This window comes from Urocitellus parryii, chromosome 2 (assembly GCF_045843805.1).
Source record: "Urocitellus parryii isolate mUroPar1 chromosome 2, mUroPar1.hap1, whole genome shotgun sequence".
Lineage (NCBI taxonomy): Eukaryota > Metazoa > Chordata > Mammalia > Rodentia > Sciuridae > Urocitellus > Urocitellus parryii.
In genome coordinates, this window is record NC_135532.1 from 219,456,060 (window position 1) to 219,482,223 (window position 26,164).

Here is a 26,164-nt window from a genome sequence, read left to right on the forward strand (position 1 = left end):
AAGTGCCTGTTTAAACGCTTGGCCCTCACCTTTCAGCAAACAGGATTCTTTCTTCACCAGCTCTGTGGCTACTACAGACAAGCCAGACTGATCCCACAGAAGGGGTGCATGTGAGGCGGGTGCCTCCTGCAAAAAGGAGCCAGGTGCCTCCCCTGGCATCAAGAGCAGGGGAGGAAGGGCTCTTTGTGGCAGAGAAGTGCGTGGCCCAAGGGGGCGCCCAGCACACACTGCAGAAGCTCGGCTCTGCATTTGGGGTCTATGCCCCTGTAATGTGGCTGCCTTCTCCCCAAATCAGCCACAACAGCAGTCAAGCACGCGTTTCTTTCCTTCCTTTGATAACTGACACTATAAGAAATGGCCTCTTGGCTGTCTTCTGAGCCCTGCTCACCACTAATCCCTCCAACTCCCTTGTCTTGTTGTGGCCCCGGGAGGAAGGAGTGTGAGGCTGCACAGACTGGTGCCCAGCAGGCAGGGGGCCTGTGTGCGGGGCTGGCACTGGCTTTCACTTTTAGCTGAGAACACTTGGCAGAACAGCCGTTTCACCCAGGAGCTCCTGACGCTCTGAGCGCCGTCCCCCTGCAGCTCCCGACACTCCAGCAGGCCTCCAGATCAGGCCTGACCCTCACATTTGCAGCCACTTGTGGTTGGCATGCAGAGGAGAACACGTGGAGATCCTGACACCTGACCTCCCTACCCGGAGGCTCCTGGACCTTTTCTGATCACTCATCCTCTCCCTGAGAATTGGCCTGGCTTCCGGTGGCCATGCCTGCACAGTGTCCACACCTGCTTGGCAGGTGCATGAAGGCCAAGCTGTCCAGGGTCCCCACTCCAAACTCTTCCCCACAGCCAACAGGAAGAGGACCTTGGGGCTTCTGTGAGGCCACAGCTCCTTAACCAATGGTTACAGGTCATTTCTTTTCTACAGAGACCACACTAACCACCTGCTACTCATTTTTAAGCTCTAAACCTGACTTGACATCAGGCTGAGGACAAGAGAATCACTGATCTCCTGACTGGAGGACAGGCATTTTTTATATGTGTTGATTGACAGTTTCCTGGATTTGCTTCCTCTGAAAATTCTAGTGAATCTAAAAAAAAAAAATTAGGCACTTAATATAAAGCACAGCAGAAAAAAACAATTTTTGTACTTTTCTGCAGTTTATTTAGGAAAACCAAGCCAAGAATTCAACATTCAAGATCTTCTTCCTCAATTTAAATTTGAGGTATTCTGAAGTAGAAAACATTCTTTGGAATAACATGCACAGTGCCACAGAATATAAAAGGAAAACCTGCCTGACACTGTCCTCCAGGAGGACACCAGGGGTCTGGGAGAGAGGCCACCTCTGAGTGTGGAAATGGGGCTGTAGGGGAGGGGCCGCCGCCTGCACCTCTGGCTTGGGCACCTGTGGATGTTGTCCCACGGGCAGGGCCACCTAATCGACAACCATCACAAGTGTGCTTTCGTAGTCAGCCATAGGGCCTTTGCTTGGGTCAAGTCTGACCTGCGCAAGGCCTTTCTCCAGACTCTGCTGCCCATGCGTCCTGGGGACAGAAGACTGACCCTGTGTCCTGACCCTAACAGGCTCTCACTATAATGTGACATCTCACAGAAGGACCCAGAATTCTACAAATACTAAACTGTGCTTCCACCTGTACTGGCCAGCCCTGCCCTAGGGCTCACGTCCACAGCACATGCCAAGAAAATGCAAGTAGTGCCCAGTGACACTGTAGAAGGTGCCACCATCCTTCCCTCTGGTAATATAAGCTTGGTGAAGAAGCTACACAGACTTATGTTTTGAATTAAGTTATAATTTAAACTCACAGTATAATTTTTAAAGTTCCTCATGGACTAATAATAATGCACAGTGACTCAGGGGGATGTGACATTAACACAAACACACTGGTCTTGGGGAAAGGTTCCCACTTCTCAATAGAGCAGAATAACAGCAGAAGCCGTCACCAAAATCCCCTTGTCATACATGTTTGTCAGTGAGCCTCAGGCAAGGCTCAGAAGTGTTCCGGGAAAGCCCAGGGAACTCTTACTGAGTTGTGCCAGGAAGTACTGAAGTCACTCGCAGACTCTCCTACGCTGTGTCTACCTCTTTAGAGTGGGTGACCTCCCAAAATGAATCTTATCAGCATGACGATTCTTAACAGGAGGGACATGTCATTAAAATATCTAGTAGGACAGGCAGACACACCTATGGTCCCAGCAACTTGGGAGGCTAAGGCAGGAGGATCACTTGAACCCAAATTTCAAGGCCAGGCTGGGTAACATGGCAAGACCCTGTCTCAAAAAAAAAAAAAAAAAGGACCCTCAAAACCAAAAAACATTTGGTAAAAAGACTTAAACCCACCGAAATGTTCATGATATGTTAAAGGAAAAAAAGTGGGACAGAATACTAGCTGGGACATGATTCGGATTGGTGGTCAAACATTCACACACGGATTCAGGGAAAATGCCCAGGGGCCTCCTGATGACTGACATTCATCCCAGGAGTGTCACTGTTCCCACCTGGCCCTAGCACAGGAACTGACCTTGACGTCCCTTCCACACTACTCCTTCTGCCTGTCTGTCCCTCACAGAGCTTACAGTCACCTGCCCTAATCTGCAGAAACGTGGCTACCCACTGCTATTCCCCAGGCTGGCACAGCACTGAGGGACAAGGCCTGAGTGTCTGAGCTGCACAACCTGAGTGGTCCACACCTTCCCAGAACCCAACCAGCGGGGCTGAGGGAGCACTACTTGCCCACTTTGAAGTTGGTGGTCTCCAGCGTGGGGCAGGTGAAGAGCCTGGGGAAGACCATGTGTATAGGGACAGAGAGGCCCCTGCAGACGTCCCCATCGGCAATCTGAATGTTCTGGATCTCTGTGGCATCACGTGCATAGCCTTCTGCACACCCTGGGAACAGAGGAAACAGCAGATCACCAGTCCCCGTCAACACTGCCAACCTGCATCAACACACTGGCCCACTTCTCCAGTTCTGCAGAATCCTAGAGGTCCTCCTTCCATATTTCACTTTCCTCAAACACACTGCAATGGTTAAGTGAGCAACTTAATGTCCCAAATTAACAGGTCAGTGGTATTTGGAGGTGGGGCCTTCAGGAGGTAGCTGTGCTGAGTGGGCTGTTGAAGGAATGGCTGTTATAGAAGTGAGTTATCTTCGGTATACTTGGTCTTTCTCGCTATGGAATGCCCTCCTCCTTGACAGGATGTAGCAAAAAGGCCTTCAACAGATGCTGGCATCATGTACCAAGAACATGAACCAAATTAGCCTCTATTCCTTATAAACTGCGTGGTCTCAGGTATTTTGTTATAGCAACAGATAACAAACTAAGACACATTTATGTCAAAAAGAGACTAGATCTTATTTTGCCCCCGCCCACATCATCTCTAGAGCAGCAGGCAGAGGCTGGGCGGTTGCAACCAGCAGGGCCTTACCACAGGTCTCCACACGGACCAGCTGCAGCTCTATGCTGCGGATGGCGGCATCCGAGTGCTCCACTACCAGCTCTCCTGTCAGTGGCTGTGTGATAACGCAGTTGGTTGAGTTGAGATGTCCTCTAATGAGGAATTTGGGGAGCAAAGCTCTCTAAAACAAACAAAAACAAATATATCAGGAGTGTGAGGGAAAAGCCAAAATTACTAGATAGCTACTTTGGTATAAATCCTGAAAACAAAGCTGAGTTACTAGTACAGGGTGCACGGGGTCCTGTTTTAGGAAACGGGAAGACAGGAGCGACATAACCACATCACCCATCAGCCTGCGCAGCAGGAGACGGGTTCATTCCACAGCTGCACGTGTGCACACGGCACCTGAGCACCTGATGGACTATACAGAGGGACCCGAGGGCTCCACCCAGGCCGGCCTCCACTCAGATCCAGAAGTCTCCTGTCTCAGCCAGTAAGACATAAAAGGTCTCAGGAAGTTGGCAAAGGGTATCCAGTCACCAAAAAAAAAAAAAAAAAAAAAAAAGGGAAAGAATCAACTTTAAATTGTTCCCTATATGGCAATTTTCGAAAAGCTAAGACATTTATTTTATTTCAAGGAATTTGTTTTTTTTTTTCACTGCAAATTATTTTGCAGTACTGAGGACTGAATTCAGGACTTTGTGCATATTAAGAAAGCTGCTGGGCTGGGGCTGGGGCTCAGCAGTAGAGCGCCCGCCTCGCATGTGTGAGACCCTGGCTTCGATCCTCAGCACCACATGAAAATAAAATAAAGTTATTGTGCCCATGTATAACTAAAAATATATTTAAAAAAATAGAAAGGTGTCCTCCTTAAGGCCGGACAAACGCTTCAGCTCTTTTCTCTGTAAACAGAAAGCTGGCTGAGAGCGAGGGATGGTCACGAGGGATGGTCTTGTGGGAAACAGTCTAGAGAGTGAGACAGCTATTCCTGGCATCTGCACCTCTGCCATGTCCCAGTCACTGAGAGCATTTCAGAGTTTAGTACACCACTGTCCGGCAGAAATTCAACAAAGTCACAAATGTCATTTAAAATTACATGTGTAGCCAGGTGTGGTGGCATACTCTACAATCCCAGTGCTCGGGAGGCTGAGGCAAGAGGTTTGTAAGTCGGAGGCCAGGCTCAGCAACTTTGTGAGACCCTGTCTCAAAATAAAATAAAAAATAGCTGGTGATGTAGCTCAGGCACACCCCTGGGTTCATTCCCCAGTTCCAAAAAAACTTTTAAAAGTAATTTATAATTAATTACAAATAAAATTTGTAATTAGCTACATTATGTTATTTAAAATTTTCTAGTAGCCACATTAAAAAAGCAAAAACAAAAGAAATTAACCAATATTTCCAAAATGTTATCATTTCCACATATAATCAATATAAAAATTTATCTATGATATTTTACATTCTCTTTTTCATACTGAGTCTTTAAAACTAGGCCAGTATTTTCAACTTCTGCTCATCTAAACTCAGACCAGCCATTTGAAGTGGCAATGGTCACAGGGGCGGGGGGCCACCAACTGACCAGCACTTATCTCAAACTGAAGAGCAGGGAGCTTTCTACCTGATGGTTCCCAAAGATACAGCCTCTAAAAATGTCTTGGTTGAAGACAGAGTTTTAAAAATAACTACACATAAAAAAAAAAAAAAAAACATTTGTTTGGAAAAATAAAAAAGCGGTAACAGTTCACATTAAAATTCTTTAAGGCAACTGATGAAATAGGAAAAGCTTTCTATGTTCACCTCAAAACACTCTTTTCCATCCTCCCGGTGGTGACATTAGCATCTGCAAACAAAAATCAATTTGCACTATTTTCTGAGTCTGGTCTCCAGCCTTCCTGTAGTATCTGCGAGCCACCTCACCCTTCCAATAAATCCCTTTTCTACTTAAACAGCAAACAAAACCCACCATGGTATTTTAAAAAATTCTTTTTGTAGTTGTAGATGGACAGAATGCCTTCATTTTGTTTGTTTATTTTTATGTGGTGCTGAGGATCTAACCAGGTGTCTCACGCATGCTTGGCTAGTGCTCTCCCACTGAGCTACAGCCCCAGCACCCCACCATGGTATTTTATAAATAAGCAATTTTATTTTGATTTATGTTATTTTCTAACAACAAACATAAATGCTTCTGTCATAATGAAAGACATTCTTTTTCATTTATAAATAAAAAGCAAAGAAACTTATACTAGTCAAGCTGCGAGGAACACCCCCTGGACTTCACCCAGTGAAGCATTTCCGTCAGATAAAAACTGGATTATGGCGGTTGGGGTACAGCTCATTGGGGAGGCTTGCCGAGCTGCAGTGAGGCCCCTAGGTCTGTCCCCAGCATCACGGAAAAACAAACAAAAAGAACAAGTGATTGCCCAGGACACTGCAAGAGTGCAGGCACCACAGACCTCCAGTTGGCGGAGAGGGCAGCGTGCAAGAGTGCCCACCGGCTGCCTGTGATCACTGTGGGGGCCAAAGAGACATCTCAAGGTGACTCATCATAGGGTGGGGAAGCCGTGAAGAGTTGGGACTTCCTACTTAGGAGACTCTGAGGGCAGATGGGGGCAGGACAGGGCAGTGTCCCAAGTCATTTAAGGCCACAGTGTAGGTCAGTGAGCCCAACACCCAGAGGACAGGCTGCCTGCACACACCTCCCACTCCCCGTGTGACCCTCAGTGCAAACTCGGTGTGCACTTCTCCTGGGGAGCCTGATGCTCAGTTGGGTGGGGGAAGAGTCTCCTTAACCAAGCCACTTACCAGGTCCTCACTCGTAAATTGGCAACCAAGAACCAATGAATTCCGGAGAATAAGAGCAAGAAAAAGAGAAATCTGCCCCTCACACAGAGGAGCCACGAGAGAGGGAGGCACAGCGTGAGCACTGAAGGGACTGCCCAGGAGGACAGGGGCCTGGAGAGGGACCACGCTGCCGAGTTGGGGCACAGGAACCCGAATGGCCTCCTGAGCCACATGCTCCATTCTCTAAGGAGAAGGAGCCATGGAAAATGGCAGAGGAGTTGTGAACCTTCCAGAAGGTTCTGAAACCCATGACATACCACTTGCCTTATTTATACCTCCCCGGGGATGAGGTCATCCCAAACTTTCCCTCAACCCAGTTCTAATCTGTATTTTCCAGTGAGTAAAATGAAGAACTAGTCAAGAAGAAAGTTCTGTCCAGAAGGAGCTGTAGGAATTCCCTACTTCCTCAAGAAATAGATAACTTTAAAAAAAGAAAAAAAAAACTGAAGAAAATTGACAGCAGCGGATGAGTGCTGGTCTGTGGGGAGCCATTCTCACACGTGACTGGGCGACTCCCGGTTTGGGTGTGAGGCGCTCTGGCTAAACTGTGTCGGAGCTTTCCCGACCCTCTCCTGGTGCGAGAGCCTGTCCGTGTGGGGGTGTGACTGACCACTGACCCCGGGGGCCAATCACTGACCCTGACCTTGGAGTGCTGCCCCCCTCAACCTTCACTGGATGGAATTCTCCCCTGAATTTCTTGTTCCCCAATAAAAGGCCACTCCCTGGCGTGCTCTCTCTCTCTCTCCTGCTAGCCCTGAGTAATCCCTGCTGCCCTACCGGGTGGTTCGAGGTGTGAGCCAGAGGGAGAGCCGTCTCGGACCTGGTCATAGAAAAAGGTAACTGAGTCTGTGTGTTTATTTGGATCTAACTAGCTAACTTTTATGCCAAGAACCTCTTTTTTTTTTTTTTTTTTAGAGGGGGGGGGAAGAGAGAGAGAGAGAGAATTTTCAATATTTATTTTTCAGTTCTCAGTGGACACAACATCTTTGTTTGTATGTGGTGCTGAGGATCGAACCCGGGCCCGCACGCATGCCAGGCGAGCGCGCTACCGCTTGAGCCACATCCCCAGCCCTCAAGAACCTCTTTAATGAAACCAGTGCGCTGGTCGCATGGTGGAACTGGTCCACGCAGGCTGAGGCAGATGGCCGGGAGCTGCTGTCTGTGAGTGCAGCCCTGCAGGGTCGGCTGGGCTGCTGCCCTGACATCTGTGTGCCCCGGGGTAAACGCCCTGGTGTGGGGAGCTGGAATCTTTGAAAAGCACTTGCCTCCTATCCTCTGCCTGCCGGGAATGTTGCTGGGAGAAACTACCAACTAAATATTAACAGAGGCTGACCAGAGGCCATGGGCAGGCAGACCTCAGCTGACCTGAGAAATGAAGGAGTAGGGGGTTGGGGGCCCGCAGTGCAGCAAGACTGACATGACTACCCATGGTCAAAAGCAAGCTGGGGGTGGGCTTGTGGCTCAGCGGTAGAGCACTCGCCTAACACGTGTGAGGCCCTGGGTTTGATCCTCAGCACCACATAAAAATAAATAAAATAAAGGTATTATATAAAGGTATTATATCCAACTAAAAAAAAAAAAAAAAATATATATATATATATATATATATATATGAAAAAAAAAAAAAAAAAAAAGCAAGCTGGGCACCACAGGCCCACAGGGGGCTGGGGCAGGAGGATCACTTGAGCTCAGAGGTTTGAGGCCAGCATGGGCAACACAGAGGACTCCATCTCAAAAAAACAAGCAAAACCACAAACAGACAAGGAACTTTTAAACCACATTCTTCTCCTAAGCTGAGTTCAACATGAGATCAAACTGAAAGTACCAACTAATTCGTGTACAGAAACAATCAGGAATCCTCTCACCATGGCTCAGTTCCCAGCTAAAGAGCAGTTGGTCATGGGGTCTGGTCACTAGGAAAACCCATGGCATCTGAGTGGAATGAGAGGAACCGGTTACCTCTTTGACGTTCTGTAAAGTTTCTGGGGTGATGGTGAAGTCCACAGGGCTCGGAGTCAATGTCCCCTTCTGAGGCTGGAATGGGAGGTAGAACTGCAGTCAGCAGGCTGAGGGGCCAGGGCTAAAGAGCTCTGCAGGCCCAAAGGTGTTGCCCTCTTTAAAGAACCAGGAGGGACTTGGTACTAAGGAAAAGACTTGGCTTCTAAACACAAACACAGCTCTGCAAGAAACACGGCTGTGCTCTTTGTCAAATTCCTCCGCCCCGCCCCGCGTGAGGACTCATATTTTCATCTGTAATATGAGAAGGCTGTCAAAATCTCCAAGGCGCTTTATGGGTTCAGAATGTTAGAATTACATCTATAAAGCAAAGCAGTATTCTGGGAAGTATCATCTTAAACCCTTCTCTGAGAAGGAGAGCTAACACTGGAGGGTCTACTGCGTGCTGAGTCTCATGAGGCTGTCCGCTCCTCCCAGATGGTTACCATCATACATGGGAAAGTGAGGCTCGGAGGTCGGTGCCCTGCTGGCTGCCTGTAGAGCTGTGAGTGGTGGTGGAATGAGGCACCTGGGCCAGTGCTGTCAGCCTCGGAGCTACACAGCCATTACCCGGAAGAATCAGACCTAAAAATGAACCGTGGATGCTACCCACATCAACTAACAGGGATCATCTCCACATTACATTCTCCAAGAATCCATCCACACAACCACGCTGCAACCACGCTTGCCATGGGCTTCTACCAGGAGCCAGGATCCAAAAGGCCAGCAAGACCCAGGGAGTGGGCAGAGGAAGGGCAGGTCAGCAGGACCCAGGCAGCAGGGTGGGGCCAGGCACTGAGCAAGGCCAAGGTCACTCACTCACCATGAGCTCATGACAATGAATATTCTTCTTGAATACACTCTTTAACTTAACAGGTTCATGAGTATTCTTTAGTGAAAATACTCTTCTTTGCAGCATTTAAAGAAACATTGACCTTATAAACTATAGGCCACAGTATGCTTTGGCCTTCTTCTGAAACCATTCACCCAAAAGACACGACACTTGAAGGCCACGTGGTGACAGACGGCCTGGAAGTACTCACTGCTGCCGAGCCAGAGCATTCCACCAAAAAGGGCTCGGTGGTCTCAGTCTCGGGACTGGGGGAGGCATAACCTGGGGGCTGGCCCTGGGCAAGGAGCCACTTGGACTCATTCTTCCCAAAACTTGAGACTTTTTATCAAGGACATAGAAGACTCTTTTGGGGAGGGTAATCCACATAAAAATTTTGTCTTGCTTCAATTTTAAGACTGTTGATGGAAAAAAGAGAAATAGCCATCTAAACCAAGTAACTTCCAAAAAAAGGGGAAACATTTTTAAAGTGTTTTATACAAATGTATACAACATAGTTTATCACTGAAAGAGACTCTTAACACTATGAGTATTAAAAAATTTAACAGGAAAGGGAAACTACAAAAGCTCTAAAAAAAATGACAAAAAGAATGTAGGTGAACAGAAGACATCTGTGATTTTGCCAATCTCACACACAGCAGATTTAGGTCTTGTGTTTTTATTTACTACTTAAAAGATTCCATAGCTTGGTGCAGTGGCACATGCCTGTAATCCCAGTGGCTTGGGGGCCTGAGGCAGGAGGATCTTGATTTGAAAGCCAGCCTCAGCAAAAGCGAGGAGCTAATAAGCAACTCAGTGAAACCCTGTCTCTAAATAAAATACAAAAAATAGAGCTGGGGATGTGGCTCAGTGGTCGAGTGCCCCTGGATTCAATCCCTGGTACCGCCGCCCACCCCCCCCCCCCAAAAAAAAAACCCAAACCACAGACATTTCATAATAGTGTAACAGAAATGCAAGCCCAAATTTTCTACAAAACCAAGCTGACTAGCCTGACACTCTATGGCGGCCCCATTGGTTAAGGTGTGTGGCGGGGACTGTGGAGTGTGTGCAGGCTTCTGCTCCACACCAAAGTAGTCCTGGGAGCTGCAGCCTGAGCACTGCCCCGCCAGCCCCAGCCTGACCAGAGCTATGGAAAGGGCTTTCCAGCTTGAAACAAAATTCCAGAAGTCTGAGCAGGGCACAGACCAGGGAGGGAGGAGGCATGGCCACTTCTATATGAGACAGCACTAGCAAAGCCCCAGAGGGTGCAGAGTGAGCACAAGTCTGTCACCACGTGTCACAGTGAGTATAGGCACTGATGGTCACTGCTGATTCTGCATGACCAAGGAAAAAAACAGCATTGTGAGGGTGAGGTGCTTATGCCGCGGGCCACCTCTGACCAGGCATCTCCTGTCTTCTGACACACCCACCAAAGACTAAGTAGCTAACTTATCGCTTGTGCACAGGGTGCAATGCAGACCCGAGGAAAGCTTACAGCAGAGTGAACAATGAATTCACAGGTCTTTGTCAAGTCTTTGGCCAGCAGAGACCGCCTCATGTCACAGCGCAGCGTGTACTAGAAGGGAAAGTCAGAGAGAACAGAGTGTTAGTGGGCTTTGCGCTCGTCTTGGCATGATATTCAAGGGGTAAAGGAAGTAACATATTTTAGGGAAACTTTGTCCAATGAACCTGTTTCATAAAGTAATACACATAACGGGGGAAGTTAATATTCAAATAAAGGCAAAAACAAAGAACAAGTAAAATCACTTCAAGGTTATTCCTCAGCCTGTTCCCACAGTCGTTCTGAGGCTGGGCCCCTGGAAAGCACACACGGTCTTCTTACCTACAACCTGGGCGAAGACCAGAGCAGGAGGACAGAAGAGCAATGGCAGAGGAGTGGAGCTGTCCCAGTGCAGCTGTCCACCGCGCTGTGTGAGCCCAGATGCGTAACAACTTCTCTGAGCTTCCACTCGCCCCTCCATAAAATAGGGGTATCAATACCCACCTGTAGTGAGCATCAACTAGCTCACACATGGCAAGCACTGAGTGCCAGGCCTGGCACAAAGTGACATCTAGTAGAAAACACCAGAAACGCCCGGAGCAGCACCTGGTACCTCCCAGCCCACAGCTCTTCCCTCACACTGCAGAGTGTGTGAGGCACGAGAGCCAAGTTCACAGTTCACACCTGTCACACCCATAGGGGGCTTCTAGTTGATTAAAGAGAAGTAAAGGCAGAAGTAAAGATCCAGGACCTCAGGGATCCTAAAAATTAGCTCTTCACATCTTGATCTTAAGGAGGAATAAAGAAGGGGAAGTATTTTTAACATTTTTATTTGAAACACTTCTAATCCATACAGAAGTAAAGGGAGGAGTTAGGGAAGCCCTATGTATTCACAAGCCAGCTCACTCGTGGCCAGCTCAGGACCATCTGACTTCACCATGGCCAGCAGCAGATGGCTGCTGCGGGTGATGGACAGAGCCATGGCAAAGGAATGTGGCTGCCGCACACCAGCTCTGAACCTGGCTGCTGGCTTCTCTTTTCTGAGCTGACCACTGCTGGCTACTTACTGCAAAGGGGGCTTGTCCTCCCCAGACAGAGTACACAACAGAGCTGGTTACTGAGGTTGAAGCCAGCCTGGGACTGAGACAGCAACCTCACGTCCCTGTCCATGAACCTGGAGCAGCCTGGAAACAAAATTCCATGATATGATCACCTTCTTTTTGCTAGTCTTTAAAACAAAACCAGGGGGCTAGGGTGCAGCTCAGTGGTAGACTTTGGGCAATACCCAAGTCTGTCCCCAACATACCCCCAAATCATATAACTTATGTTTAATAAAGCTAGCTGCTGCTTAATCATCCAGGAAAAATTTTGGAGTTATATAAAAAATAATTTTCACACCTAGGACTATATGCATAGTTGTGAATCTTGCATGAAATAAGTTCTTAAATATCTAACATACTATGGGAGATTAGAACATTTTTTATAAGAATCATTCCTTGTCTGCAATGATCATAATATATATGTATGCAAATATGTATATATTCTTTAACAAGATTTCAATCTAATCTCCCAGCCAGACAAGTTTAGTGAGGGCTGGTAGTGTGTTCAGGTGTGAGTGTGTATGAGCGCGTGCCCAGAACAGGAAACTGTTCTACTGCCGTACATCCCACTCACTGTCAGGCACAAGCCACACTTAATTCTGGCTGGCCTGGACTCTGATTCTTTTCCTACTGCCAACTTCCCCTCCCTCTATTTCAGTCTTGGATTTGGGCTAGATGCCTTCCACTATCTCTCTACCTGGGGACAGAGTGAGCAGTAGGCCAAACCTCTTCGGAGACTACAGGAAAGAATTCTCCTCTGCTGAAACTGCCAGTCTAGTAGATTGCAAGCTGCAGCACCTATCAGCAGCCCACCTTGCCATGACAGAGGAAGAGCCTGCTTGAGGCCAAAGCTGGCACAGCAGAAGACTGGCTAAGAAAGGGCTGGAGCCCTGGTTTCCAACCTGGACACACTGTTCCTTTGGAACTGCTGCTTCTACGATCCAATGTCTCTTTTGTGCCTAAGTTAATTTGAGTTGGATCTCTGTAACTTGTGAATGGAAGGGTGTGAATTACAGGCATCAACTTTGGCCGCTATTTAAGTGTGAAAGCATTAATTAGTAATTTAGGGCAGCTAGTGATCACTTGGAGAGGGGAGAAAGTAAAGAGGAAAATCAATGTTTTTTCTAGGAGAGGTGTCAAGTTCTTCTGCATGCCCTGTCCTGATGGGTCCTAACAATATTAATACAAGAACTACAGGGTACATGTAGGGATAGTCATTAACTCATGTATCCATCACTCAGCAAACACTCACCGAGCACATTCTGTGCCAGGCCCAGTGCCCAACTCTTCATCATTCCCTCATTAATCCCATAGAAGCAAGATCAGGGAGGGCACTGGGGGGGTCACAAAGGTGGAGTTTGAATTCACTCCCACCTACAGCCAAAGTCCACACTGAATCCTCCCACAACACCGAGGCGATCCCTCTCCTGGGAAGCCCAGACCTCATCTGACCACGATCTTTCCCAGGTGCTAGCTCGTCCATGTGGTTATGAGCTACGGGAAGTCAGAGGGCTCCAGGACAAAAACCTCAACAACACATTGAAAGGAGGTGCAAGATTGTCTTCTCTGATTATTGGTAAACAGTATACCAACAGCAATACAGAAAGATGCCGGTCAACAGTTTTAAAGTAGACTCCCGTAAAGGGTGTTTTTAATGTGAAAAAGGAGGGCTAGAATCTCTATAAATTAACCCCGAAAGTGCCACATCAGCAGACTTGGCAGGGCTGGTACAGTCTGCGCTACAGTATACAATCTTGACAGTTTGTCCATAAGAGGGGAATATACATAATAAAACTTAACTATGATTTAAATAATTTTAAAATGAAAAGGCATTTGCACAAAGACTCACGGACTCTCACATGCAGTGCCTGAAAACGGAGGGGCACTTCAACGGAGCCAAACTGAGAAGAGCAGGGCAAGCACTAGGCCTCCCCGAGAAGCAGCACCAATGGCCAGAGCGCCCAGGGAGCTGGGGGTTTAATTTGGGCCGCATTCTAAACTCTTCATTGTCTAGTAATTTTTACATTATGTAACCGCAATGCAGTTCAAATTATAAATGAAAACTTTCTTTATGTCTGTATGAGAAAGATGATATTAAGACTTAACAATAAAACTTTTATCCAAGCAATGTGCCTAAGTCAATATTCAGAGTGAGCCCAGTGAGCAATGGGAAGGGGTGATGGCCTGTGGACCCCTATGCCAGGTTGGCCCTGTGGCCCCAGGACGTCGCTGTCCTCTCTAGGTGGCACTTGCTCTACCGCTAGACAAGAAGACTAGAGAAAAACTGTCAAGTCCTTAAATCAAAACAATGGAATAGAACAAAGAGCCATGATCCTACCTTCTCTTCGGCAGATTTGTTCAGAAGAACACCAAGTGTGAATACAGAATGGGAATTAGATGACACTCGAGGATTTATGTTCATTTTGATAAGAATGAAAATGTTACCTATGATTTTGTAGGAGATGGCCTATTTTTTCAGAGATAAGACATTGAGGTATTTTGACATGAAGTGTGTCAAGAATCTTAACTTTGAAATGATTCAGAAAAAATAAACACATATGGAAAAAAATGAGAGCAGGGCTGGGTGCTGCTGAGTGGCAGAGCGCCTGCCTAGCACACAGGGCCCCAAGTTCTGCAGAATAGAAGACGGCCAAGTACCAATAAATGCTGAGCACGATAGGGTAAGCGTGATAAGCTTAATAAATGCAAAGTTAAACTAAGAAGAAATCTCATCTTTAGAATTTGTGAGATATTTGGAGACTTACACAATTCCCAATTACAGCATTCTGAGGTTAATCCTCAAATGGTAAAATCTGAGGACCAAAATAAAGAGGTGGGTAGGGGCAATGATTTCTTTACTAGGGAATTTACCACCTGCTAACTCCCCTGCTGCATTTTTCTAAAATAATTTTTTAGTTGTCAATGGACCTTTACTTAACTAATTAATTTATTTATATGTGGTGCTGAGAATCAAACCCAGTGCCTCGCACATGCTAGATGAGCGCTCTACCACTGAGCCCCAGCCCCAGCCCCAGCCCCAGCCCTTCCCTGCTGCATTTTAAGCACCTTCTGGTTTATACACTCTGAGCAGGGACACAGCACAACTCTTGTGTGTATACCTGTATGTCTTTCTTGGCAACCTTTGGAAAAGAGTGAGATTTCTGATTCAAGTTTAAACAAGTTAACTTTTTAATAAATAATGATAAAGGAGAGTATGACCAGTAAAAAGTATGACCAGTAAAAACCTGATCTCATTCCACTTAGTTTCTAATGGATATAACATAGCCTTAGAGCATTACATAAGCACTGAGAGAACTACAAGCCAGTGGACAGTGACTCTGGATACAGAATAAAAGCAGTTTTCAACATGAAACACTCGAGATATTTCCAGTCTCCTTACATTTTCACTCACTTTCTTTCATGGTGGAAACACTCCCAGCCTAGAAAGCTGTTTGGAGCTCAGGTCTGGGGACCAGCAGCTGGTATGTGCATGCACCCCAGCGGCTGTCTCTGAACTGGACCCCATCTCTGCTGCTACTCCTGAGGTCACCCCAAGTCTGTGGCTAGAGATGTATGTGCTGCCTGAAGCATGTGCACTAACCATAAAGAACCACAGACATGTTTTTCCTTCACAGCAAGATGGAGTCATTGTCCTGCATATGTTTCTTCTTGACAGACCTCAGGCAGCTCAGAAACACATGCAGACCAATGATTGGTTACACCTTCCCAAGTGCTGGGAGGATTTCTGTTTTAAACTGGTATCTTTTAAGCAGGGCAGTGGTATCTACCAAGCCCAAATTATCAGCTAAACATAAAAAATCAAACACATTCCTAACTTTCAACCCTTTTGTGCCTGGGCGAGGCTGCAGAGTTTTTTGACTTCTAGGGAGAGACTGCTACAAGGCACAGAGTAAAGTCCCTTTAAGAAGGAAAGGCTCTTCCTCTTGCCTGGAGTCACCACTAGTCCACTCTGGAGACAACAATAGAACTGTGAAAGCCACCCGTCACCAGCAGAGGTGGACGGAAGTCACAAACTCACATCACAAACTCACTTCCCCTCTCGTTGACAAGGTTTGCTCAATGAAGAACGTGTGATTGTGCTAAAGCAGCAGCCTTGGGGATTAAACAGAGGGATGTTTATAAGAGTAAAACAGACAATTAGTGCTGGTGCCAGAGAGAAGAGAGGGCATCTCCATCACCCAACAATAAAAGTGACAGAGGTTGGTGCTGCCTCAAAAGAATGCTCAGGAAACAAAGGAATTTTAAGAAAGAAGTTATGGCTTGGTTCCTGTCAAAAATAATGGTCACACATGAAATGTAGTTAGCCAGGGGAAATGACAAATCAATTCAGAATATCCATGCAAGGACTCAGCAATAAGTCCAGTATGAAATTCTTGGATCCATTTGTCAACTTTCAGTATAAACGACTAAGCCGATTTTTAGCAGAAAAATTCTGAAATCAACTGCATGGGATTTGGCAACTCACCTGAATGTTGACAAACACACCATGGTAGGTCTCGTGCAGGACTTTGTTACCCTTCACGTAGAGAGGAAACTCAAAAGGAATTTCTGTTTTGCCACTGGGAAACTTTCCTGGCTTCACCATTTCTATGGTGCTGTTGATAATCTGGATTGGCTGCAAACAAAGTCAGATGTCCCCTCCAATCAGAGCCGTCTGGTAATCATCTTAAAGATACAGCACCCTGAGCTCCTGGAAACTGCTGGGTCTGGAGATGAACAAGGAGTCTGTTCTATTTTTTTTTTTTAAGTCTCTTCCATGGATAATTTTTATTTAATAAAAATTTCAGTTTTGTTACAACATCAGACGTTGAGGGGCTTGGCACACAACAGGAACTGAGCCCACATGTTCCCCTCTTCTGCCCAAATCTCTCATCAGCTGTCCTCACAATCGCTAGGTGCAGGATGCAGAGGGGGCACAGCACAGTGAAGCTGCCTAGCCATGGGGCACATGTGACCCACGGCTCCTCCTCATCAGACTGTGTCCTCTCGGGTCACGCTGCCCCAGTTCCCGTGGCCCTCTGGCCTTTGGAGCCTGGCGCTGCAGCTGGTGAGTGGAGCAGCCTCTTCCAGCCCTGGTGACCTGCGCACAACTTCTCTCTAGCCTCCCAGGAGGAAGGCAGCACTGATTGCAGGGACTCGCTTCCCGTGCTTTGGTTTAGCAGAAAACTGAGGACTTAGGAAGGGAATCACTAAACAATAGTGACTTAAAAGAAAAGAACTGGGCAAAAAAATGGGAAATTCCTAAGTTGGACCCTCATGAAGCACCCCCTTCCCTATTCACTCTTCTTCCTACATTAGAGTTAATGTGGCCTTCAAGAAAGGGAAACTGTAAGTCTAGAAAACAAGTTCACATTCTGGAACACAAAACTCTTCCCTAAGTGACAAGGAGAACCGCTACTTGCTCCGTCTGCCTCTAACTTGGATGTCAGACCCGACAGGAGCAACATGCACAGCTGGGAAGTCAGTCCTGAAGGAGGAAGGCAAGGGTGGCCATGGGCCACAGGCACCTTCTCAGAGGAGTTCCGATCTCTCTAATGGCTGAAGACAGTCCATGCATAATTATCCTAACCCTATGTATGGAGTAGGGACAAATGCAAGCATACTTTGCATAAGGAGATAATTTTAGAAACAAAATATCTAAATGCTTTCATGCTTTGGGGTTGATTGGTAAGTATTGCAAGGGGGGTGACCACCCTCCCTTGCAAGTAACAACCAATGCACCAATAAAGGCAGAGGACAAGTGAAAGATACCATAAACTTTCGAAGCCTGAGTTAAACATTCTTACCTTAACGGAATTGTAAAATGCTTCGAACACTCCCACACTTTTGGCACTGAGCTGGAGATTCACGGTTCCTTCCATGGTCAAAGACACTCCCTGGTGCTGGACGGAATCCTTACTAGAGACGACCACCACGCCCGAGAGCATTTCCTGGGGACAAGAGGCAGCCTCCAATCATATCAGAGCATCTCACCTCAATTGTTGGCAAAAGGAAGTCATCTTAACAATCAAATCATTCAAAGATTGGGAAGATCTTCCAGGATAGAGGGGGTCTGTCCCTTGGGAAGAAGGTGCTGAGGACAGCGACACAGCACAGCTGCACCCTCGTCCCATGGCTGCCTGCCAGGCTGAGCTGGCTGGGGCAGAGCCCACTGTGGCTGACTCCAGAGTGCAACCCACCCTGCTGCGACAAAAGCATCCACAGTGTCCCTTCCAAGGGACTTCGGAAAGCACAGTCCTCTCGGCCTCCCAGAATGACTATTTCTAAAGTGACCTTCAGAACACTGTGTGGCTGCCGTCAGATGGCAGAAAGCAGCTGACAAGAAACCAAAAAAGAAAAAGAAAAACAGCAGGAAGGAAAATCAGCATGCAGACCGACCATTTAAAAAACGTCCGCGCTGCAGGCGTCTGAACGTGCTCATCTCACATTTCTCCAGACACCCAGCAAAGAATCTCTCCCCCAAGTACTTATGTTATGTGAACTTTTGAGAGCAGGGAATATTCTGTGTGCCTTAAATGTGCTTCATGTTTTGTTCTGTGTCCCACTACCCACCCCAAAGCCCTGAAGTCCAGTTAGATGCTGTTATTTCCATTTTAAGCCAAATTCAGAGAGAACTCATTTTGTTCCTAAACAACACAGAAACCTAATAAGCAGCAGATGAGAATTCCTCTGAAATAGCTTCTAAATTTAAATAAAATTAATTCTATTAACTTTTTGTACAACTCAAAAAGAAATTTAAATTTTTTTAAAAATTTAAATCCACTAGTACATTTTCCAATAACTTAACTGGTATGTCCCAATGATTATGAATGAATACAACACTAGCAGATAGATTTGTTCCCAGGTAGCACAACATTTTCAGTTATTCTCCTGGGAACAGATATCAGGTGGATTGCTGAGAGGCTGATTATAACTGTGGCATCCACACAGCCACCCTGGGGTGTTCGAAGGACAAAGCACTGGAGCACGTTGGGAGCAAGCAAGGTAAATATTTCATGATCTTGTCATTTTTTGAGTTAATTAAGAAACAATATAGTGGAGAAAATAAAAAAATAATAATATATTTGTTGATAGGCATTTTCACAATATACAGGTCTAGTGAGTCCATACCAACAAAAAAAGAATATAGGATGAATCTAAGCATAGCCCAAGGAGTTTAGAAGCAGAAGATGATTTGACAGAGTTAGGACCCCTGTTTGTGAAAAAGGACAATTCTTGTTCTGGCAAAGGAGGGCAGGATGAACGTGGATGACTAAAATTAACAAAACCCCAAGACCTTACCAAGAACTTCCCCCTAACCTTTGTCTAGACTCAACAAGAAGAGAATAAGATATAAGGGTCGGGAAAGAACCAACACCTCACCCAACACAACAGGCAGGGCCTTCAGCTGGGGCCAGGACTCCAGGACCCCTCCTGGAGGGAGGCACTCACAGACTTAAGGACACCAAGGAACCTGGAAATGAGAGACAGAAATCTCCACAGGTGCATGGCAGCTTGGGGGGAAGAGCCATGGCTTTCGACATGTAGCACATTGACATGTAGCACATTTCTGTCCTAAGAAAGGTGAGGCCATCAGAAGTCCTGTTGAGGAGGAAGGCAGGCCCCACACTGTGTGCTCTGGAAGACACTGAGGGGTGGCCTGAGCTCCAGACTGCACATCTCACCCCTATGCTGTTTGTCAAAGCAGGCACTGCCGACACCTGGGACCTGTCAGCATTAGGAAGAGATGGTCCTGTCCTCTGGGCCAAGATCACCACCCAGTCCAGCCTCCAGCAGGGAAGCTCCATTCTCTGCCCCTTGCTAGGTGTGGGGCAAGGTTGTAGAGAAAGGTGTCTGTGAGTCCACCTTCTACCAGAGACCAACAGTTCACCCTGGGCACAGAGCACAGCGCACACCTGCCACCCCCCATCTCAGCCATCATCACTGGCTGTCTGGCAGAAAACTGCTACCAAGTTTGTCTGGAGGGTAGTAAAAGTGACTACATTTTCCAGTTTTGTCTTCTCTCCCTGTAAGAGGCCACTGCCAAACTGTAACGTATTTTCCTTTTTGTTCTGTGGAATTAAATGTCAAAAACATACTGGGATTCCAGGTCTGAAAACGAGGCATCAAGTCAGAATTCCCCGCTTTGCTTCCTGGAAACCATCCAAAAGAATAAGAAACAACCACCAGCTCCATTGGGGCAGAGCTGGAGACACTTCAACTCCACGAGACAGGTGGCAGGTCTGCTACAGGAGGTGAGAGGCAAGCGGGGCAGGAACTAGAAAAAGAAGCAAATCTGCTTCTGGAAGCAAGACGCCCTTGGGAGCAGCTGAGCCGCACTCCAGGCTGCATTCAGTGGGTGTGGAGCATGGTGACGCCTCTCCAGTCGGCCATCTTATGGGCTGAAGAAAGCCAACCTCAGCCTGCTAGATGCTCCCAGCCAGCCTGGCCAAGCAGTGAATTCACCTGGTACAAGAAGGAGACACTAAAAACAACCAGGGCTGGGGACGTAGCTCAGTGGGAGAGCACTTGCCTAGCATGAGCCAGGCCCCTGGGTTCCATACCAGTCCCACACACACACACAAAAAAAATCCAAACAAACAAACAAACAAACAAAAAACCAGCACAGGGACACATGGCATAGAGTGGATTAAAAAAAATAAAAGGGAGGAATGTGGGAGAGAGGAGGAGGAGAGAAATTCAAGTGGCAGATGATGACTGCAGAAAAGACAGATCATGTCTCCTGGTACTTAAAAGAATTCTAAGGGACGACCCTCCCACTCAGGGTAAAAGCCAAAATCCACCTGAGGCCTGTCTGGCTGTCTCCTCACGTAGCCCTCTGAGATCCTCAGCTCCCCAATGGCCCTTTGCAATGGCTTCAGTCACATCCTCGTGCCCCACATGCGCTCCCCCTTCCACCTGGATGCTCTTCCTCAGACACCTACCTGGTGTGCTACCTCATCCCCAAGTCACTGTCAAATGACAACATTTCAGAGAAGCCTGACTCCCTGTCCCCATTTAAAACTGCACCGCCCCTGGCCAACACTCACTTCTCTCCTCCCCTAATGTTGCTCTTATCATCTTCTAAAATACTGCATAAGTACTTGTCCCTTGTCCCTGGGCATAAACCCCACCAGGGTAGAGTGATGGGCAACAGCAGGCACTCACTGAACATTTACAAAATAATAAAGGATCATTCACCAAAAAAAAAAAATTGTGAATGTGCATTTCACTGTGAATCTTTAATATGTAATGAAGCAGCTACTTGTATACAGGGGAACACAAACACAGGGCTAAGGGCTGGGGCTGGGGCTGGGGCTGGGGCTGAGTGGTGGAGCGCTCACCTAGCACATGTGAGGCACTAGGTTTGATCTTCAGCATAAATAAACTTAAAAAAAAGAGCTAAGGGTTGAAATGTCAAGACTAAAAGAAGAGAGAAAAATGTTTGTTTATTTTTATTTTTTATTTTTAAAGCTCAGAAAAGTAATGGAAGGAAACAATAAAACCACCAAAGAAAAGGTGATGAAATTTTTGGCCTCAAAATAAATAGAGAAGAAATGTTTTAAAACTCCAAATAAATTAAATAAAATTTATGGAAGATTTAAAAAGAACCACAAAGATAATGACAAATAGGTTAGAAAAGACGAGAAATACCACACATATATATAATCAAAGTCCTAACCAAAAACTGAGATAATGGAAAAGAACAAATGTTTACTAAGATAATTTTAAAATATTGAAAGGGCAAATAAATTAGGAATTATCAATGAAAACATACTGTAGTAAAATTATTATTTAAAAAAAAGAAAGAATCTTTTATGAGTCAGGCAAAAAGATCAAGTTGTTTATAAGAGGGAAAAACCCCAAATTTCTCTATGGAAAAGTATAATTAAAAATGAAAGGTGACTCTATGACCAGTGTGATTCTGCAATCTGTACAATTAGAAAAATGAGAAATTATACCCCAATGATTCAAATGTTTGAATTGCCAAGATCATTGTAATGTCATGTGTAGCTAATTAAAAAAAATTAAATTAAAAAAAAATGAAGGGGGCTGGGGATGTGGCTCAAGCGGTAGCGCGCTCGCCTGGCATGCGTGCGGCCCGGGTTCGATCCTCAGCACCACACACCAACAAAGATGTTGTGTCTGCCGAGAACCAAAAAATAAATATTAAAAATTCTCTCTCTCTCCTCTCTCACTCTCTCTTAAAAAATAAATAAAAAAAATGTTTAAAAAAAAAATGAAGGGCTGGGGCTCAGCGGTAGTGCACTTGGCTAGCAAGTGTGAGGCACTGGGTTCGATCCTCAGTACCACATATAAATAAATAAACAAAGGTCTATCAACAACTTAAATTATATATATAAACTAAAGTGGAGAGCTGGGGTTGTGGCTCAGAGGTAAAGCACTCGCGTAGCATGCATGAGGCGGCACTGGGTTCGATCCTCAGCTCCACATAAAGTAAAATAAAGACCTTGTGTCCACCTATAAGTAAAAAATAAATTTAAAAAAATGAAAGTCGAGTACTACAATGCTCAAGTGTGAGCTCAGAATTTTATATCTACCTAAACTATCATTCTAGTACAAAGGACACAGTTTTAAAAATGCAAACAAACAAAACCCAAAAAGTCTAACGAACCATATAAACCCCAAGCCCCAAGACTACTATATAAACATCCTTCTCCAGGAATGTACTGGATAGTGAAGTACAACTATGGAGAAATGACCGGAAAAACAATGTCAAATAACCAATTTGAGGATTAACTCCATTTAATTGTAAGAATAATTGTTCACAGTAGAGGATTAATACATATTGGCTAATACAAAAGATTTAAGATATAATAGAAAGTTTAAAGGGTGTCAATTAAGACAATTACAAAAGTCCATGACTATAAAATCATAAAAATAACATAAAGGAATTAAAATGGACTGTAGAGAGAAAGATGTTTAAAAACAAAAACCCAAATACCATTTCCACCAGGCTTGGTGATGCACAGTAGAAACACAATCAGAGAACAAAGCATTAATGCTCAGAAAACAAAAGCCCCAGGAGATGACAAGAGAAATGAAGTAGAGAGGCTGGCAGAGGAAGATATCAATTCACTCCTCTCAGGTGAAAAACACGAAACAAGGAGCAGAGCCATAGAAAACCTCCATCCATATCGATAAGGTCAAGTGATTGGCATACACAGAACTTCACACCCCGAAAAGGACAGCAAACTGTTCACTAATCAAGAAAATAAAAAAGAGAAAAGCAAACATAAATATCCAAAATAAGGGGAAAAAAAAGGTAATCCCAGAGCTATGAAGGAGATCAAGTGATAAGAATATTCAACACTGTTCAATTGTGGATAAGCAAATTTAAAATGTTGATGAAGTGAATTATTTTTCAAGGAAAAGAACTCCAAAGAAAACATGAAATCTAAGCAAATCAATCACTGTTGAGAAAGATATTTATGAATAATTTCCTAAAAGCACCAGGCCCAAAGAGTTCTATAGATCATTCTGATTGTGTAGAGAAAACTCCATTCTATACCTGTATCAAAGAACATTTTTAAAAAATAAAATTTGTAAGAATGATAAGAGTAAGACACTATCTATAGAGAGAGAAAAAATATACATATTACAGTATTCTGACTTATAAACACCAATGCAAAGTCTTAAGCATTAGTAAATACAATCCAATGGCAACTTTAAAGAATAGTTAGGAAATCCATAACCAAGTGGGCTTACAGAGATCAATTTTGAGGGAAACTATTACTACAACTCACTATATTAATAGCTATCAAGAGAAAAATTATATAATCATCTCTATAGATAAAAGACAACTGGTAAAATTTAGTTCCCATGCCTGATAAAATGTGTAAAATAAGAAAAGAAAGTTTGAGGCTGGCCTCGGCAGCTTATCGAGACCACAATAGGGTAAATGACTTGAATACAGAGTTCACAGAAAAGGAAATGAAAATTGCTCTTAAACCTGTGGAAAAATGTTCAATCTCAACAAAAATATGAGAAACATTAATTAAAACAAAAATCAAAAAGTGTGATCACTCTGTGTTGAGGGTAGGGAGTAACAGGTATTCTCATATGTTGCTGAGGAGACCCTAAAATGTTATAAGAACCACTTGGCAACACCAAAACCACTTTAAAAACACATTGGCCCAGAGATACACCTGCAGATGGGAAATGACTTATTCAATGCAATACTGTTTACAACAAAAAAAGCTTATAAACAATTTAATTTCAACAAGAGGAAAATGGCTTTTCCTTTAATAAAGTGCTGAAGATCATTCACATAAGCACATGTCAGGTGCAGGCTAGTGTCCCTCCTTTTCATTCTTTTCAGAATTAATTTATTATTGCACGTGAATCAATTTGTCTGGTTTAGACTCCCACTGCCCACAAGTGCCTCTTTTCTTTTTCTTTAGCTGCATACTGCACCATTTGGGAGAAAGGGGGAGACAAGGAACATTTGTACATATTTACTTGTACATGCATAAAACAACTTTAGAAGGGATCACAGAAATGGGCAGCTTTGCTTGTCAAGTAGGAGAGGACCCTGATGGGTGGGGTGGGAAGGAGGGAATGGTAGCTATCCAGAGATTCATGAATGCTGAGCCATGTGAACTGATGACCTGTTAGCACAATCAATCCATTTTTATATAAAATAAAACCCCAAGTGGGATGAATCAGGAAAAGAACTGTAGATGGAATGCTAAACAGTCACATTGCTCTGATTACTTCTTATTTTTTAATATTTTTTATCTATTATAAGTAGTTATACATGACAGCAGAATGTATTTCATAGTATACATATAGATCGCACAATTTTTCATATCTCTGGTTATACACAAAGTAGAGTTACACCATTTGTGTCTTCATACATGTACTTAAGGTAATGATGTCCATCTCATTCCACCATTTTTCCTACCCCCTGCCCCCTCCCTTTCCTTCCCTCCCCTTTGCACTATCCAAAGTTCCTCCATTCCTCCCATGCCTCCGTTATAGATCAGCATCCACTTATCAGAGAGAACATTCAGCTTTTGTTTGAGATTGGCTTACTTCACTTAGCATGATATTCTCCTATTCCATCCATTAACCTGCAAATGCAATGATTTTATTCTCTTTTAATGCTGAGTAATATTTCATATATACACCACAGTTTCTTTGTCCATTCATCTATTGAAGGGCATCTAGGTTGGTTCCACAATTTAGCTATAAACATTGATGTGGCTGCATCATTGTAGTATGTTTTTTTAAAAAGTTGTTGACAGACACAATACTTTTATTTATTTATTTATTTATTTTGGTTTTATTTTTATGTGGTGCTGTGGATCAAACCCAGTGCCTCAGGCATGGTAGGCAAGTGCTCTACCACTGAGCCACAATCCCAGCCCTAGTATGCTGTTTTTAAGTCCTTTGGGTATAGACCAAGGAATGGGATTAGCTGGGTCCAATGGTGGTTCTCTGATTACTTCTTATTTTGGACTTGGACATAATTACAGAAGAAGCAAAAGCTTCTTACTTCAATGCCTCAGCCATTCTCTCTCCAGTCTCTTTCTTTCCTGCTGGTGCAAAGCAGGATGAGCCATGACAGCCACTGCTGTCCCTAGAGGCCTTTGCTCATCTAAACAAGTCCTTCCCTCCTGATGTTTCAGTTCTGTCCTCACAACCACCTGGTATTCTTAGACCACATTTGGTCTAAAGATCTTGTACACGATGGTGAAAGCTCTTTTATCTACCAATGGGGAATCAAATGCATTAAATAGTTAACTAACGTGAAAACGAATCATAGGTAAGTTACTGAGCCAAGTGGGAAAACAGGAATTAGACAATTAATTGCTTATTGAAACACTCTACTCTTCCTTAATAGCACTCAGAGACTCATTTTGGTTGGAAAATGGAGATCAGAGACATTGAAGAGATTTCAATGTGTTAGGTATCCCCATTTCCACTATTCTGTATAACAACTGTTTTCCATCTTGCTTGAAAAACAGAATAAACAATCACCAGATATTTCTCCACATTGTGAGTGATGGCCAATACTATGTGTATTGACTGAAATTCCAGAAAGGAGAGTTTTGTAGAGAATGTTCCATCTCTGAGCTATCATTAAAACTGAGATAATGCTACCCAGCACTCCCATCCATGGATTTTACCCAAGTGAAATGAATGCTTATATTCACCCAAAAACCCCTGCACAAATGCTTCCAACAGCTTTATCCATAACTACCCCAACATCCTTATATGAGTGAATGGATGAATAACTGCAGTACATATACACTGGGTAGGCCACTTGGCAATGAAAGGTAAGAACTACTAACACGCACAACTTGGGGGAATCTCACATGCATTAAGCTACTGACAAAGCCAGATATGCAGCAAATAGTCATATTCATGCTATTTATTTGACACGCTGGAAGAGCCAAACTCTAAGACTGATGGGGTTGATAGTAGTGAGAGAGACTGACTGAAAAGGGCACTAGGGAAT

General features: G+C 44.7%; 1 protein-coding gene across 2 annotated transcripts in view; it reads right to left on the minus strand.

Moving 5' to 3' along the window:
- The window catches only part of Vps26c (VPS26 endosomal protein sorting factor C), a 40,424-nt gene that overhangs the window by 1,779 nt on the left and 12,481 nt on the right, over window positions 1-26,164 (minus strand). The window contains exons 2-7 of one of the 2 annotated variants that reach the window (XM_026399396.2): window positions 17,484-17,627; window positions 16,163-16,312; window positions 10,571-10,651; window positions 8,211-8,285; window positions 3,444-3,594; window positions 2,751-2,903 (exon numbers count right to left, since the gene is read on the minus strand). In XM_026399396.2, coding sequence (XP_026255181.1) covers window positions 2,751-2,903; window positions 3,444-3,594; window positions 8,211-8,285; window positions 10,571-10,651; window positions 16,163-16,312; window positions 17,484-17,627 — 754 coding nt within the window. The remainder of the gene's footprint in view (window positions 1-2,750; window positions 2,904-3,443; window positions 3,595-8,210; window positions 8,286-10,570; window positions 10,652-16,162; window positions 16,313-17,483; window positions 17,628-26,164) is intronic. The other variant, XM_026399397.2, reaches the window with a different exon arrangement.